The sequence below is a fragment of the Podarcis melisellensis genome (genome assembly GCF_964234715.1).
Source record: "Podarcis melisellensis genome assembly, chromosome: 9".
NCBI classification, from domain to species: domain Eukaryota; kingdom Metazoa; phylum Chordata; class Lepidosauria; order Squamata; family Lacertidae; genus Podarcis; species Podarcis melisellensis.
This window is the reverse complement of record NC_138541.1, coordinates 28,029,508-28,047,891: the sequence shown is the minus strand read 5'-3', so window position 1 is coordinate 28,047,891 and position 18,384 is coordinate 28,029,508. Positions and strand designations below refer to the sequence as shown.

Sequence of the window (18,384 nt, the reverse complement as noted above, 5' to 3'; positions counted from 1 at the left end):
TCCTCAGGCAATAGGAGGCAGAAGATGAATGGATTGTGCCCACAGACTACAAGTAGAATTGTGAGATATTAAAGATGCTGATAATCTTTGATGTAGAACAAATAATTCATATTTCTTTTGCACCGTAACATCTTGTGACATTTTAGTCCCAACTGTGAAGCCTACGCTTTTTGCATACTTTAAGGTGGTTGATGGAAATAAGAGTGAGGGAAATGAAGTCACTGAACTTTAACTTTAGGCCAATTTTAAAGTCCCTTGGTTGTAATCCTGTGTACGCTTCATGGGAAATAAGTCCCATTGAACATAGTTGGAGTAATTGTGAATAAGATCATATTGTACATGGTGGCCAACGGTGGAACTGGAATAGGAACTAAAGAAGGCTGCTGCTTATAACTTGCCAAATAGATACTTCTTCAGTGAATGATGTTAGATGAATTTGGCAATATTTGCTTCTTTGCTTATTAGGGTTCACTTCCAGTAACCACCCTTTCTTTTATCCTAGTAGCTTGTACAAATTGATAGTTCTATCATTTGTACGAACAGCCTTCTAAGGATAAAAGTAAAGCTAGCTGAATTATAACGTTCCAGTATTTCTTTGTTAAGAGAGGCAGACAGTGGAGAGGGAGGAAACCTACAAGACCCAACTAGGTATTGCTGACCCTTTAAAACCATAAATTACTTGCTTTTGTAAAGTGTGTTATGTTGCTGTTTAGGAAACTGCCCGCCTTTCCATTCCTGGAATTAGGGACAGTAGAAGTATTTTGAGAAAACATATCTCTTTTAAAATAACTATCAGGCAGTTTTAACATGCAGTTTTGAAGCTGGGAATGAATCAGTAAAACAAGGAACAAGAAGAAACTGATATTGGGAATACCCATAGAGATAATGTCAATAAGTACTGGGTGCTTCCCACTGTACTTCCATATTTCTTATTACCATTTCTGAACTTTGGACTTCTGAAACTCCTAAATCGCAAAGAGCTTTGAAGCCAGATGAATCCAAATGCCTCACCTCCACAATAGGTTAAATAAATAAACAGCTGCTGTACCTACTTGTTCATTCAAAGCAACTCTCATACAAGCTTCTGACCTGCTTGGAAGTAGGTAGGGCTTCTGAGGATTTTTGCTAGGCATTCAGCAGTGGAATAGCACACAGAAATGTGGCTTTGCTTGGCACAAAGATGCAATAATGAGGAAAAGGTTTGCCTTTTGGACGTTTACTTGTCAGGAAACTGCTGAAAGTACAGTAGCCTTGCCAAGACAAAAGAAGCATCTACAGCAGCCCTAATTGTATTGTATTCAGACACAACCTTTAGATTCTTCTTTCCCAAGGCTTGTGTTTTAGAGCCCTGCTCGGACCCTGTATATAGTCCTGTTAAACCAGCCATGTTTGCTAGCAACCCCTGTGTAAGTTTAATCCCGTAGCCAAAGTTCAGCACAGAGAACACAGACGATGTTAACACAGCAATCTTTTGTGTAGAATACTGTAACACCTTCCTAAATCCCAGGTAGACAACCTACAGACAGCCTTGAGGACAACGGTGAACAGAGATTACTGAGATGGCCTTGGCTTCCCACAATAAATAGACAGAAAGGAAAATGAATGTGGTAGAGAGCAATATTTGTTTCTTTTCTGCTAGCACACCTGTTAACAGAAAAGGCAAGGCAATAAATGTAAAGATGCAAACTGTCGTCCTCTTAAGAGTATCTCCAGAATGTGTGTTTGAGAATAAATAAATATTTTAAGAAATGTTTCTTCTCATGACCAGGGAATGCCCTCGTAACAGCATTCTCAAACATAGCCATGATGCACAGGGCAGTGCATGCCTTCCTTAGGCTTAAATTAATGTCTTGTTTGTCTTGTTAAAGAAAATTAACGGAGTTGAGGAGCTGCATTAGAAACCCAGCATCTCCAGACTCCTGTCTTTATGGCATGAGTATTATGCTATTTCTATGTTCCTAATGATTTAACAATCATGATAAGCAGCTAAGGTTGCCAGACAACTGATTTTTACTGGAGTTGATTCCTGACCACTTTCAGTCAATGCATAATCCAAATGTCTGGGCAAAACTGGAAAATACATTTTTTTCTGGGCATTGTTAAACCACTACAAAGAAGGAGAATGATTGCCATGAAACAGTACAGATTGAAATTTCTCCATCAAAAGAATTAATTGAAATATAGCCTTCAGTTATCAAAACACTGCCCATGCTTGAATGATCCTCCAAGCCCATGGCTCCAAGGCTAGATAAACTGTAGACAAATGCCATAACCACATGCTCTTCCCTCACCCTTCCTAGCCTCACATCTTGATTTATTTCCCTGGTTTGTTAATCAGCATTCAGACCACATCTGCATTGTACTTTCAAAGCTGCATTATATCCATTTAATAGGCATGCCTTCCCCAAAGAATTATGGGAGCTGTGGTTTGTTAAGGGTGCTGAGAACTGTCAGGAGACTCCTATTCCCATCCCAGAGCTATAAGAGTTCCCTGTGAAGAAGGACTGATTGCTAAGCACTCTGAAAATTGCAGCTCTGGGAGGGTAGTAAGAGCCTCCCAACAAGTCTAAACACCTTTAACAAACTGCAACTCCTAGCAGGGCCAGCACAGCCATTAGGTAGGGTGAGGCCTCTGCCTTAGGTGGCAGAAGCCCTGAAATCAGCACTGTGCCTGCTCCACTACTGGCAGAGAAGTGTCATTGATTTCGGGCAAATTGCACTGATCTTGCTGGAAATTGGCACAATCACACTGGGAATTGGCACTGATGCCTGCGCCACTTCTCTGCCAGTGGTGGAGGTGATGGGGTGAGCAGCACAGGCGGAGGTATTGCCAGCAGGTCAGGGTGGCACTCTCCGTTTTGCCTTAAACTGTGAAATGGGACATGCTACCCCTGACTCCCAGAATTATTTGGTGGAAGCCCTGAGTGTTGAAATCACGCATGGCCAAACTTGGCCCTCCAGATGTTTTTTGGGGACTACAATTCCCATCATCCCTGACCACTGGTCCTGTTAGCTAGGGATGATGGGAATTGTAGTTCCAAAACATCTGGAGGGCCAAGTTTGGCCATGCCTGGTTTAAAGTTGTATCTTGGAGCTTAAAATGTATTGTATGATTGTGGCCTTGTTCTCTGCTGTACCAGAGAGCAGTACTAAAACCAATGGGTGAAGACTGCAAATAAGTTCTTTTAGGATAAACATTAGGAGAAAATTCTGAAGACTATGAGCTGTTCAACAGTGGAACAGACTGCCTCAGGAGGTGATGGGCTCTCATCCTCTGGGGATATTTAAGCAGAGGCTGGATGGGTATCTGTTAGGGACTACTGTAGTTGCCTCGTGTTCAGATCCTGAATGGTATGTGGCTAGTTTGTCCCATTAAAGTAAGGATTTCTGCTTGTTTAATGGAACTTCACTTTTCCCCCTGTGCACCTCCTACATCTTTTCCAAGGGTATCCCACAAAGCAGAATGTGAGAAAGGAACAGGTAATCTGATCATAACCAGTTTGGCCTTCATTCACAGATGGAAGGCACCATTTGATGCTGCAGTCATTGAGTAACAAACTGGAATATGTGAGCCAGGACTTCCTCTGGATAATGTATTTAAAGGCTGCAGCCTGTAGATGCAAATCTAGCCTATTAAAATTTGCTAAAGTTATGTAATTGACCTCAAGGGCGTTGTTCTTGTTATTCGTGGTAGACAATTATCTCCCTAAGAGTCCCTTTCTGCAAATTCCTTCTTCCAGATGGTACAAACTTATTGCGTGGACTTAAAAAGCTGTGTGTTGCAATTAATTATCTTTTCCAGAATCTGTGTTATTTACAAGTTGCTAATGAAACCTGCTGTTCTTCCTCATTCAAAAATAATTTCGGACTGCTTCTGTTTACATATAATGCAATGAAGGAGTTAGTTTTTAGCATTGCATTTCTTTTTTGCTTTTGAAGGATAAAGATAGACAGTTAAAACCTTGTGCAAGGGGGCTTTACACAGTGTGGCTTTCTCCTCTCCCCCCAAAAAAATATTGGCTTGAGCAGGGTTGGGGGAAAACCCAGAACAGCAAGTGTTGGGGGGGGGGGATTATTACATCTAGCAAACTGTCAGAACTTTTGTTATACCACAGTGTTGAATTCCACCCTACGATTCTAACTTAAGTTGGTTTTCATCGTCTACAGACATGAGAGCAAGAAGTGGGTGGTGAAGCATGTATTTCTATAGAAGTTCTGTAGGCAGTTAAATCTAGAAAAAGTGGTCTTTCTTTAAGGCAGCCTTCCTCAAACTGGTGCCCTGCAGGACTACAACCCCAAAGATTGGACTGAAGAAGTTCTCAGCACATTCTTCTTGTGATGTCAGCAATGAAGTAATAACTATGTGACTTAGATAGGGCATTAAAAAAACCCTTCCATAATTAAACTCTCTTAATTCCATCCATCTCCCCATAAGCGGAATGTCAAATGCATTCTGTTGAAATCATTGAAATCATTTCTGTTGAAAGCATTGGAAGGTAAATCAGTTCTATCTTAGCTGGCTTGTGCCCATGTATCTCATGTTCCACGAGCACAGCAGTCTGTGGTATTTACCTTATGCACTTGTTAGTGCAGCATGCATTTTAGTAATCTCAGTATGGTTCAATCTGAGCAGCAATGCACCTGCTTATTGAAACCTCTCCTTATTGCTTTTCATTTCACTTTTTAAATCACCACCATGGCCTGCCAGGAGAAACCATTTTCTATACAATTTTCATATAATGTAAGGAGAGGAGAACGTACAGTTGTATGCAGTGGACTAGACTTAACAGCTGGAACTTCTCAGCCCAGCCCATCATCGTTTCCAGATGATTTAGTATGCCACTTCAATATCATTTATTTCTTATTTTCCAACTTTTCCCCTCTGCCCCTACAAAATGCTTCCCTTTTTCCAGCACTAGACCTTAACGTCTGAGGTTTTAAAGGAGAAGACGGGCTTCCCCAGCAAAGCTGTTGACCTCATAGCTCTCCCATCATTACACTACGGTTATAAGTGGCTATGCCAACATACTTTATTACAGTATATTTACTGAAGCAGAAGAGGGGCTACATAGCCAGCTAAGTAGGAGCAAGGAAATCAGTCTGAAATAATTGCATCTGTACACAGCCTGAGTCAGCTTCCAGTCATGAGTAAGCCTCTCAAAATTTAGGCCTTGTTTACCCATTTCATTTTTCTTCCACTTGTATTAAATAGAATAATTCCCTAATGAGCACAGCCCTTCCTAATTAGTAATTACCAAACCCATTTCCAATAAAATCCAAGTGGTTGGTTATGGGATGCACAGCTCATGGGGTTTGTATGGAAGTGCCTATGAGCCCAGCCTGATACCCTTGGGTTGTCTAGCCACATGTTTTTCTCTCACACACCGTCTGTTGTCACAAATAGGTACTAATTGGGATAGTTCTGTTTACTGCCTCATCAGAAAACCTCAAGCTTTAAAATATGTGGAGTACAAGAGAAAAGATTGTTGTTAACAGGCAATCTCGGTTAGAGATGTTAGGGCAGAATAGAAAATTGTAGTGGACCTGAACATTCTACTTTACTGCATCAGAACAATACAGTACAGTATTCCATATATGAGAACTAAATTGTGAGTACAGTAAATCTTTAGTGATCTTTAGTCTTCTCAAATAAAAAGTGAACAAACTCTTTTTCATTGAGCCTTGAAGCATTTGATTAATTTTTCTCTGTTCATCTTTCTGTGCAGGGTTGCATTCCACGATTGCATTTAGGGCCAAAAGGAAAGTGTTAAGATCTAGTTCCTGTTATATTTCCAGGCTAATAGAAAACAGGCACCATCATAAATTGTGTTGTAACTGTTCTTCTGCTATTTTTTTAAGCCTGCAACAGAATCTTGTGGTTCTTATCAAGATGAAGTGTCTGAAACTACATATGGATAGCTTTTTAAAATGTAGGAGTTATTAAAAAAATAAATCAAAAATCCCCCAAAGAATGTAGCCTTTTTATACAACTGTCTGACCACACACTCTTGCATCTCAATAATGGCTAGACAAAAAGGAAACCATGCTAGTTCATGCATCTGTGGTGTGCAGAAAATGTACAAAGCTGCTATGCGTTATTAAGGAATGAATATTTTGGAATGTCCATGTGGACAGAAAGGCCAGGACCTGCTTCTGAGGTGTGATAATAGAGTCTTAGTCATTGGCAATTCAAGCTGTACACACGAAGTAAGGTCAGTGCCATACATGGTCACAAGAACATGGCTGGAATGTACCACCCTGCTTTCATTTCCATGCCTAAGGGGCTAAATGTGGTAGAAAATATGATATTCAGTGGAACAGATTAGCATAAACCTATACTGTTAAGTCATGGCTTTTGGGTGAAGCATGGCTGAGCTTTAGCCCAATATTCTGAGTGCTGGAGGGGGGGGGGAATTCCTGAGCACATATTTTCTCTTATCTTCTGTGGGTGCCATGAACTATAAACTCGGGGCAAATGTGTAGCCAAAAACATAAAGAAGCCAAAAAGACAGGCAGAAAGAGAGTGTTGGGGCTTGTCCAGTGGCTGCAATCCCCCCACCTCACACATTAGCTGAACATGTGAGGGGATGCTGTTACAAGCTCTTCTGTCATCTCCAAACTTAGTTGCATGCAAGTGCTTAATTGTGAAAACTATAGATAAGTTTTATCTGCTACATAATGCATGCAATTAAACTCTGCAAATCAATGGCATTTGTCCTGATCTTGATGCATTTTCAGGAAGGAGCCTGGCACAGTCATGTCGTCCACCCAAGCATCTAGCAACGCTTATCGGTCAAATAAGGCTGAAATTGATTTCTATCTCTAGATTCAGATCAGAGAGTGGTATTCTGAGAGCCGGCGTGGGTGGGAGTAGATGAGAAATGAAGGGTTTGACATTTGACAAGTTTTAAAATTTTATTTTGGTTTCAGTTGTGTGTTTAAATTACTGTAACCAGCTTCGAGCCTCTGGGACTGGTGGGATAAACATCCAAATGACTGAATAGCATTCTAAGGAGTCTTCTTAGGGGATCTTTATCTGTTTACAGTTTGGCTGTAACATAAGTGTTTGCAGTTTGTCGTGCACTGAAATGAGTGGGCTGTGACAGAGATCCCAGGATCACTATAGAGATTTGTGATATTTACTTTTCACACTATAGCAGAAGCAGAGAAAGAACACATTTTCCTTTCGTTGTGTGGGATAAACCCACTCTAAGGCTTGCCAGATTTAAGTGTCGAGCTCAACAATACTGTGAGCAATATTTCAATTTCATTGTTCTGCATGGGACAATGACAATAAAGATATCGTATATCGTGAGCCCAGGCAATATCGGTAAATGGATACTTGTCAGGTTTACGATCGGCTAATACATGCCAGTTTCAGATCAATTTCAGATTGTAGGTGTAAGGTGTAATGTTGCGTTGTTCTTTGATAGGCAGAGGGCTAGATTCTTTGACTTCAAAGTACATGAACAGCACAAACCAAAATAATTCTACAATGATGACAAGCATGGGGGGGGGGTTTACATCTTGGAGAGGGGGTGGGGTGCAGAACCAAAACACCATATGCCAGAATAAAACTTTGACTGTCTTCTAAGCCAACCAGCATATGGTGATTGAAAGGGCTATGAAGTGATTCTGGAAGCTTCCATGTATTATATAAATGAAGCTGTTTACATTTGGACTGAACCAGAAATTCCCTCAGTGACCTCTAGCAAGTGTCTTGTCCTTACTGTTTCTCAATCAACACAGCTGGAAAACTCCACAGAGAAAAACCCCACATTTCAATGAGAACCAGATGCCATTAAAAAGTTCAGATTTTTCTGAGAAATACATTCCAGAATATACTCCTAATGGAAGCGGGAGGAGGGGAGAGCACCTTCCAAGTGGGATTTAAATATGATTTTACAGGTTCATGCACTTAAATCTGGTGATAATGTTTTGATTTCTAAGGACAGTTGATTAGAATATCAGTTTGGCTTAGTGGTTTTAATATAGCTAGAGATTAATATAGCTGATCTCTCTCTCACACACACTTGTGATTCTTAATAATTTTAGAATTCAGGGCCTATGGATCTTCTTGCCATCATAACACAGGAATCCCCAATGTGATCCTTTCCCACTACCACCAGCGGCAGACTTTGTGTTCCCAAATTTCTGTGGCGCCCTGTGCAATGCTAAAATTTGGTGCTCCCAGCTCTCATACTCCATTCTACAGCACTGTTGTGGCGCCCCCAGCAGCTCAGTGTCTAGTTTTATCCTAAAACCGCCTCTGCTGCCATCCTTTTTCATAGATTGCTTTTAAAACCTCCTAGTAGTATGACAGGTTTAGGTACAAGGTTGTTTAATAAAATGATATTTTGTACTGAAATCCAAGACTGTCTGGGCCAAATTATTTAACACTTTCTTTGTGCTTTCTCTATATTTGAAGTTAAAATCAAAGCACAGATGAATGCAGCTGTATGAAAGACATTTGCAGTGACTGCTAAATAACCTCTGCAAATGATGAGAAGATGTAAACAGTTGTCCATCTGCATCTCCCCTCTCCCCCTTTTTGCACTATAAAAAGCAAGCTTCTGGATAATGGATGGCTTTCCACAGATTTTTCTCTGAGTGGGAAAAACCTTACAGATTTAATATTTCAGACAAGAGTCTTTGTGTAGAAAATCTGTGATAAAAAGCAGCTGTTTAGCTAAAATATTTACGGTGTGTCATCCATTTTTTTTTAAAAAGACTACCATCTTTTTAACTGCAAACATTTAAACATGTGATCTTGTGCATGTTTACTCAGAAGCCAGTCCCATTGTATTCAATGGGTTGGCTCATCAGGAAGTGACCTTTGGATTGGAGCATTAATCAACTTAATTGGTTCATGGATCAACAAAGCTTTAATCACAACAGACTGAAAACCCTCTCCACTTTATTGGTGGTACCAAGATTGGAGGGTACACAACCATGCAAACATCCTTGCTTCTTCTTCTGTGTGTCATGCAGAATGGAAAAAAATAAAATTAAAAATGGCTTTTCTTTCTAATTCCTATCTATCCAGAGCTAGCAGGGATAAACACAAAAGTAATGATGTCTACTGATATGAACGGAAAATACCAAAGCTGTTCCACCTATGCACGGGTGGACTGCTCCAGTCTACTTTGAATGGGGGCAAGGTGGAAGCGGATTAACAGCTAAATGATGCTCAAATGTGGACAACATTTAAACATTCACGATGCTTTGTACAAGTAATAAGAGCACTGAATCACAATGCATACATTGCCTTAGAGATCTGTGCAATGGACCTGTTATGCTAGGCCTACGTTACCATCCTTGCTCTTCTACTGATGGGAGACAGAAGGGACAGTGGGTTGTTTTGAGTTGTGGCCATCTGGCAAGAACATTCATGAGCCAAGATTTCAAATGGGGACAATTTCAACTGGCTCCAGACCACTTCTTAGAAAACAAGTGTGTGACTCAGGGAAAACTGTACTAAGCTGTAATGGTTCTAGGGGTTGCTCTTGTGTAAGCCGGTGCCAACACCTGGCTGGGTTGCCTGAGTGAACCTTTTCTGTCCGGACAGCCACTCACCCATGGCTGTCTCAATCGCTGGCAGAATCCGTCAGTGGGCGTTTCTTGAACTTCTTCCAGCAAAGAAGCTCTTTGACGCCTAGTCTCCTCCTACTCTCCCTGCGCGGAAGCCTTCTGCGCAAGGAGGGTGTAGGCAGCGGAGGACCCTTACTCTCCCCGCTGGTCCCCGGCAAGGAGTCATGGGACCGCCTCGCCGATTCCCCCATCTGCCCCCCTTCTCCACTGGTGCTACGCTGATTCTCTTCCCCAGAAGATGGTCTGCCTCTCCCCATCCTGGGACGCTCTCTGGAATCCCTCTGGAGCCCGCTCTCTCCCTCCGGCACTGATGGCAGTTCCCTGACATAAGCATTTAGAGGTGTCTTGGGGAAACAATGTTATTCTTTCAAAATATGCTTTTTGCCCCACTAAAAATAATGAGTTGCCTTGCTTTGGATAAAATAATTTACTTTATGCATTTGTTCCAGACGGGGAATTTGTCATTTTGGCATAATAAAATAGCTTTTGGCATTGTCCTGAGCATTTCCTGTCTTTGGATAGAGAGGCAGGGGAGATGATTTCAAGCGAGGTTATAGTCTTTTAAATTCAGTGAGATTCAGTCAAGATTGCACTTGGCCTTGTGCATTTGGCCTTTATCTGGTTTTATGAAGGTATCATATTTTATTCAGCTCCATATCACTGAAATAGGATTATGCAAGCATAAAAGGAACAGGAAGCCCTTTCTTACTTCTAATGTACCTGGTAGAAAGAACAAAAAGATGAAAGTAATAACAGCTAATGCAATTTTCTCTTACAGCCTTAATGCAAATGCTCTTTTAGATGTTGCTTATCATACACAGACAGTGAAAGAGTACAGAAAGCAGGGTGCACAGCTGTTCTCTTCAGTTCCTCTGTTATGACATGCTCTTATGCTCGGATCACAAGACAATCAATGTGAAGGCACTTTTAATTATTCCTCCTCCAGCCACGTGAATGTGTAAGAGGAGTGAAGGATGCTATGATACACTGAATGTGCAACACCAAAGACTAAATTAATAGGAACTTTGGCAGTTGTCAACCATTATTTCTAAATGAGAACCCTCATTTTTAGTGCCACTATGTGCCTCATTACAAAATGCTAGGGACAAAAGAACAAGAGACGACTATATCATTTTCCACACTGATCTTTTTAGGGGTGTGTGGCTACCTACTCTCGGAAAAAAATGTTGGATTACTAGGTGGAGCCTTAGTCCTAATAATAATAATAATAATTTATTTTTTGTACCCCGCCCATCTGAGTGGGTTGCTCCAGCCACTCTGGGTGGCTTCCACCACGGTATACAAAAACACCACCACCACCAGAACAACAGAATGAAACATCACACATTAAAAACTTCCTGATACAGGGCTGCATTCAGATGTCTACAGAAGGTTGTATAATTTTTTATCTCTTTGGCATTTGATGAGAGGGTGTTCCATAGGGCGGGTGCAACTACCAAGAAGGTCCACTGCCTGGTTCCCTGTAATTTTACTTGTCACAATGAGGGAACTACCAGAAGACCCTGGGAGCTAGACCTGGACTGAACAATGGGGACAGAGATGCCCCTTCAGATATACAGGGCCTTTAAGGCATTCCTATTTTCTAAAGAGCATAGTGAGTAAATGTCAATGAAATGGGGCTAAATCCACTGCTAGCTTAACTCTTGGTTGAAATAAATTCTCTTATTTATTTATTTATTTCTTTATTAATTTAAATTTTATCCAGCATTATTCCTAGAGGTCCAGATGAATGACATTATTTTATATCAAGCATGGTCTGATAGTCTCCTGCGCATAACCTGATGTATTATGTGCAGCTTGTGGGGTGCACATAGTGCAGGTCTACCCTAGAGAAATTCCTTTCCTCTAAAGCAAGTGATCATATATTTGAAGGATACTCAACAGTAAGATATACTCTTCACATGACAGATAGTAACCAAGACACTTTATTTAGAACAAACTCAAACGCACATTAGGCATGAGAAAAGCTTGACAGAAATCTTATGTTCTCAGCTGCCTAAAGGCCTGGACTGGAAATCCTCCAGACTCTGGTGAACTGGAACACATAAAATGCAGACTGGATTTCCTCCACATTACAGATTTGATCCGTGATTTTTTTAACACTTCCAAATATGAAGATTCTACAACATCTCTAGGCACTTATTCTCTTCACTTAGTGACTTTTCCTTTGGCTTTAACATGTCTAAGAGCTTATCCACATTTCCTTTTGTCCCGCTGATTTCCCCTTGGGGAAAACTGCTCTTTAGGTTTCCCCCAGATTGCCATTTGTTCTGATCTATCACTAAATAGAGGGTTTTCCCTTGAAAAGGAGTGGGGCAAGGGGAAAACCACTCTGCGCCATTCTTTCTAGGCACTGCACACACATAAGCGTGAGTGCACAGAGTTGACCTGATGACTTGGTCTCCCCTTGAGGTTCAGGGTCCATAATTGCACAGGAGCCTACTCAAGTCCAGCAGGCTTCCCACTTTAGATATTCAGCCCCCAACATGGGTGCTGCTGCTGCAGGAATGGCAATGGGGACATTCAGAAGGGAGAAGGGACAGTTAACTCTCCCACACTCTCCCCTTCACATGATGGTAATAACATTGCTTTCTGAACATACCTGCAAACGTGTTTGCCATCATCACACAATACATTTTTAGGTGTTGGCTTAGATTTATCATGTGACATTTATGTATATGTGCAGAATCCATAACGGGGAATGGTAGTGAGTTCTGTCCAACTGGATGTTGCTATTAATGTGCGCTGCACAAGAAGGAAGTAGATTTCTTTGTTGGCTACACTTTTTTATGATTAAAAGGGCTCCAACTCAGCCTGATAAACATAACAAATCTTCTCCTGCTAAGAAAACATTCACTTAGAAGGCTGTAAAAATGCAAGGTTGTTAATTCTCCTTGTTTAATGTCATTGTTTCTTTGAAACTACACGAGAACATATTTTGTTGATAGGTTATAAACAAGAGCAAAATAGCTCCATTTAGATTGGAGCTATTAGATTTATAACAGCTGTAAAGCATTAAAGCACATCTCAGTGATTCAAAGGAGCATTTATTTTGCAGATGGTAGGAAGATGAACTTCAGGACCAAGATCTTGGCACCCACAGTCATTGTGAAGGGTATATAACACAGTGATGGAAGTTTTTGGCCATTTTGCCATACATCTGAATCATTTAATTAAGCAATGCTAATGAGATTTGGGACATCAGTAAAGGCTGGTATTTAGCTTTTATATGTGTGCCATTATTTCAGTATCCAAGACTAAGAATGCCATGATGAAATAATACCTTGTGGATATACTTACTCACTATAATATATTCACTGAACTATTAATCACGGACTTCAACTTCCACCTTCTTTTATTTATAATAATTTGTTGCAGCTGGCATTGCTGTAGCTCATGAACAATAGGATATATTAGCAATGATTAACTCCTGTGTAGTCATTCAGTAGCAAGTTGTTCAGCCCAGGTAATGAACAATTTCATTGGAAGAATTAATCCTTGTCCAACTGTATGTGTGGGACTTTTCAATTTTGATTGAATTTGGTTTTGGAACAACAGGCATTGTTCAGGCATTCCTGTGCAGCACTATTCATTTTAATGGGGTTTCTGCATGTAAACCTCACTTCATTGTGTCCTGGGTCACCTTTGTGTATCTTCCACTCTGGTTAATGACAGCAAAATTCTGCCATTGGTGACTTTAACTTCTGCGTCCCAGGAGACAATGGCAGGACATGTACAGTGAGTTAAGTAGATTACAATTATCCTTCTCTTCAAACCACTCATTGCCAAACTGTGTCACTGACTCCTACTCCTTGCTGCAAATTGGCCTTCCACAGCCTCCTCTTTGCCCGGGACTCTCTCGCTTCCCCAGCCTCATCCCCTCTTCCGAGGCCACAACACTCACCAGCTCTGTTTCATGCCCTCCTTGGAAGTTTCTTTTGCCTGGCTGGAATGTGTATTTGCACACAGATAATGCTTCCTACATGCCTAGATAGAGGATAGACATGGGTGTGTGAGTACATGTAGTCTACTGTACAAAGGTAAACTTCGAATTCATTGCCCTGCCCATTGTTGCCACTGGCATGTGACCTCTTCAAGACTGTCCAGAAGTGAATGTCGCCCTCAGGCTGAAAGAGATTCCTAACCCTTGATGTTGTTGTTGTTTAGTCGTTTAGTCGTGTCTGACTCTTTGTGACCCCATGGACCAGAGCACGCCAGGCACTCCTGTCTTCCACTGCCTCCCGCAGTTTAGTCAAACTCATGCTGGTAGCTTCAAGAACACTATCCAACCATCTCGTCCTCTGTCGTCCCCTTCTCCTTGTGCCCTCCATCTTTCCCAACATCAGGGTCTTTTCCAGGGAGTCTTCTTTTCTCATGAGCTGGCCAAAGTATTGGAGCCTCAGCTTCAGGATCTGTCCTTCCAATGAGTACTCAGGGCTGATTTCCTTCAGAATGGATAGGTTTGATCTTCTTGCAGTCCATGGGACTCTCAAGACAAGAGTCTCCTCCAGCACCAGAATTCAAAAGCATCAATTCTTCAGTGATCAGCCTTCTTTATGGCCCCTTGATAGAGGCCCTCATATTGTGTCTATATGCATTCTTCTCCATGATGAATAATTTCAGGAAGGAAATAGTCACAACAGTGAATAATTTGCACGGGGTGGGGTGAGGAAATATCATTTTGAGAGGAGAAATATATTTCAGAAGATGTAATATTGTGTTAGTTTTATTAATTTTTAGGGGTTGATTATACCCCATCACTGGGGGCAGGGGAATGGAATTCCCAGAGCAGCTTACAGAATTTCAAAACACAGTAAAACAAGTAAATAGCATACACAAAATGCCAAAACTGAGAAATCCGCTTCCCTGCAACCACATGCCAAAGCTCTGGTGTCAGTGGATCCTGGAGGAAGGTCACAGATGAAGATCGTAGCACAAGAACAGACACTTGTAGAGACAGGCCTTTAAGGATCTTCTATGTAAAAATAGTTTGGCTCTTATGCTGAGGCCCCTTAAGAGACTAACCAGTCTATGATGGCAGGGAATCCAAAATTATTCTGTTCTGTTTATAGAATTAACCAAAGTAAATGAAGATAAATGGTGTATTTGGATTAAAGATAAAGGCTTCATATTGTCTGAGGGCAAGTGTATTGATGGAATAATGAGCATACCATGTAGACTCATAGACGCCCTGAAACAAGGGGCTAATTCATTCTAATAACATGAGGGAACCAGGCTCAAAAGATGTCGGAAAGAGGTATCTATTGTGCTGTCCTGGGCAAAGAAAATAAGTGCAGCTTTTGGGATATAGAGCGGAATCCCAGTTTTCACTTGGCTCAAGGTGTGTGTGTGTGAGAGAGTTTAAGAATTTCTACTACATTCTAAACAGTTCTAGACTCCACCCGCTTGGTTCCTCAAGTGATTTCTTTCTGGAGTTGCTCCTATCTAGTCAGCTGCTAATGTTCAAAAGAACTGTCTTTGGTGTTCTCATGTCATTAGGCAAGTAGAGGTGATAATGATGGATACCCTGAAGTTTTGACTTTTCGGGTTGTTTTAAAAAAGAGGGTTGTACATGAGTTGTACATTTTGATTGCTTTAATTAGCCCACAATGTTGCATTTTGTCAAATGTTTTAAATGTTTGACTTCTGGGTTTGCAGCATTCGGGAACCGATTTGTTTGACAACTAAGCCTTTCAAGAACCAAAGTCTCTCTCTCTCTCTCTCTCTCTCTCTCTCTCTCTCTCTCTCTCTGTGTGTGTGTGTGTGTGTGTGAAAACATTTATACATAGAGCCATACAATAAAAGCCATATACAAAATTGAAATCAGCTATTATGGAAAACTGTGTTCTTAATTACCTGTATAAGCCTGAAGGGATCAAAGAGTTTTCAGCAGGCGCATAAAAGTTGAAACAGAAGGTGCCTTTGAAGCCATGTTTGTATCCTGCCACTTCTAGTGACTGTCTCTCAGAACTGCTGTCAAGTACTTTTTATTTAAAAAATAAAAATCGTAAAATACCCATACTGTCTATATAAGGACAACATAAAGCACAGCACAAACTACTGCCAGCAAAACAAAAATAGTCAGGTTAAAATGATATATTGAACCAAAAATATAAAAAGCCTGAGCAAAATTGGAAAATTGGCCTTTCCCCCTCCCAAACACCCCTTCCCACTGAAGTTGGTGCCAGAGAGTGTGTTCCAAAGTTTGGAGCCACCACCAAGAAAGCATTGTTTTGGGTTGCCATCCACCCACCTCAGCTCTGATGCCCAGAACAGGGCCCCTGAGGCAGATCTGTGTAGTGAAGCGTACAGCTTCCGGGTCATGTGGCTAGCATGACTAAGCCTCTTCTGGTGAACCAGAGCAGTGCATGGAAACGCCATTTACCTTCCTGCCAGAGCGGTACCTATCTATCTACTTGCAGTTTGATGTGCTTTCGAACTGCTAGGTTGGCAGGAGCAGGGACCGAGCAACGGAAGCTCACCCTGTCACAGGGATTCGAACCACTGACCTTCTGATCGGCAAGTCCTAGGCTCTGTGGTTTAACCCACAGCGCCACCCGCGTCCCTAAAAGCACCATTAACTTTTCATAAATTCACTGGTGTGCAGTGTGATGAAGGAAATATTAGCTGATATGGCTGATCAATCTTGCCTGCATTCAGTGTAGCTTGGGTTGGGTGTCTAGCTGAAAGAAGAACTGCAGCCTTACTACAAGAGAGAGAGAAAATCTTTTCTTTTAAAAATACTTCTGTCTTTATGATCACTTGTCTATATAATGTGTTACACTCTTGTTCCAGGAATTTCTACCTGTGGAGCATGTGAAAGGATTTTTTTTGGGGGGGGGGAGGGAGAGAACAAACCACTTAATTTTTTTTGAAAAACCCTGCCCTATACCTGTTGAATTTGTCTGCAAATTCAACATATTAAATTCATCATTGAGACTAGTGAAAGACGGTAGCTCTATGGTAGAATATCTACCTTGCAAGCAGAAGGTCTCGGGTTCAATCTGTAGCATTGCCAGATAGGACTGGGAAATACTTCTGCCTGAAACCCTGAAATGTTTCTGCCTGTCAGTTCAGACATTACTGAGGTAGATGGTGTGACTATACATAAGGCAGCTTTTTATGGTCCTAGGACTATAGAAAGGAAGCAGATAATGAATCTATTATCAACTTCTAACTTAAAAAGTATGTATACACTTCTTAACAAAGGAGTGTTCTGGATTTCAGTTAGTGAAATGTATGAAAAAAGCAATCAGTTAATAACTTAAGTTATGACAGATTGAGTAAAAAAAGTGGGCAGTGTAGTTTTCCTGTATTTACCAGATGGCCATGTTCCTGATGCTGGCAGATAGGTTGGATTTTCTCTCTCTCTCTCTTTCAAATCATCTATTTATATAGTTCCAAACAAAACACACAAAGTTGATAATTCAATAGGAATGTGAATTTATGTTCAGAAAGGGAACCAAAGAGCATCATACCAGTTTGCTAACCCCAGAATTAGTTTTGCCCTGCCAAATAGGCGTGTGTAGTGCAACATGCCTACTCAGAAGTAAGACTCATTTAGTTACCTACATTCCACCAAAATGTATACAGTGGTACCTCGGGTTACATACACTTCAGGTTACATACGCTTCAGGTTACAGACTCCGCTAACCAAGAAATAGTACCTCAGGTTAAGAACTTCGCTTCAGGATGAGAACAGAAATCGCATGGCGGTGGCGCAGCAGCAGGAGGCCCCCATTAGCTAAAGTGGTGCTTCAGGTTAAGAACAGTTTCAGGTTAAAGACGGACCTCCGGAATGAATTAAGTACTTAACCCGAGGTACCACTGTATCGGATTGCAGCCACAGTTGCTCTAGGGGATCTTCCAGGGCAGGTTGGCAGGGTAAATGTTTTAAATGCAAACTACTGTGAAGAACATCCAAGAAGCAACACTGGAGATCCAAAGAAAGAAACATGGGATGCAAGGTGAAAGGAACATGGAAGGAATATGATTTTACCCCCATTAGAGTAGGCAGCTTTGTACATTTATTATTGCTCCACTTTCCCACAGAATTTTTCCATGGACATTTTGATGATTGGTGCTGGATTATCATCTTTTGCCAAATCGATTGCTTGCCAATAATGAGTTGATGTTCCCCCAAGAATGGGAGCTTGTAACTGGAAATTCACTTGTGCCCCCACCCCCAGCTTTTGGAACGTATCTTCAATTATCTTCAATTAGCGGGAGGGACAACTTTCAAAGATTGCTTAGCAATTTGCTCAGTTGGGGGGGGCACACCCCAGAATTCATTGGCCACAACCAAGTGGTGGTTAAGAGGTTTTTGGGTATATTCAAGGAAGTACAATAAATTACTGCAGGAGACTGAACCCATATTAAACAACATCTATCTTCCTACCTACCTACAGCTATGCAACTTTGGCTCATATTATCTTTTCATCCTGCGTTACAGCAGATTTCAAAAGTAAATCACATAATGATCACAGCATAAAGAGAGGTTCTTAAAGTTGTAGAAAATGTGCCTTACATCAAACCACTTCGTGACACATTTCAGACTCCAGCACTGGAAGAAAATGATGATGACACACTTCGTCAGTGTTTAGTCCCATCTGCTAGTCCTCCTACTCTACTTCACAGAACTGTAGCAATTTCATATGCCCCACGGATAGACCACTGTCACGAATCTCACAGAAGTAGCCATCGTGATCTAAGTTATTTGAAGGATGTAACGCAGGGGTAGGCAACCTAAGGCCCATGGGCCACAAGTGGCCC

At 41.3% G+C, this 18,384-nt stretch overlaps 1 protein-coding gene across 1 annotated transcript in view; it reads right to left on the bottom strand.

Annotated features, from left to right (window-relative positions):
* REC114 (REC114 meiotic recombination protein) overlaps positions 1-9,889 on the bottom strand; it is a 76,062-nt gene extending 66,173 nt beyond the window's left edge. The window contains exon 1 of the mRNA XM_081925345.1: positions 9,573-9,889. Coding sequence (XP_081781471.1) covers positions 9,573-9,580 — 8 coding nt within the window. The 5' untranslated portion in view covers positions 9,581-9,889. The remainder of the gene's footprint in view (positions 1-9,572) is intronic.
* Between the last annotated feature and the right edge of the window lie 8,495 nt (positions 9,890-18,384).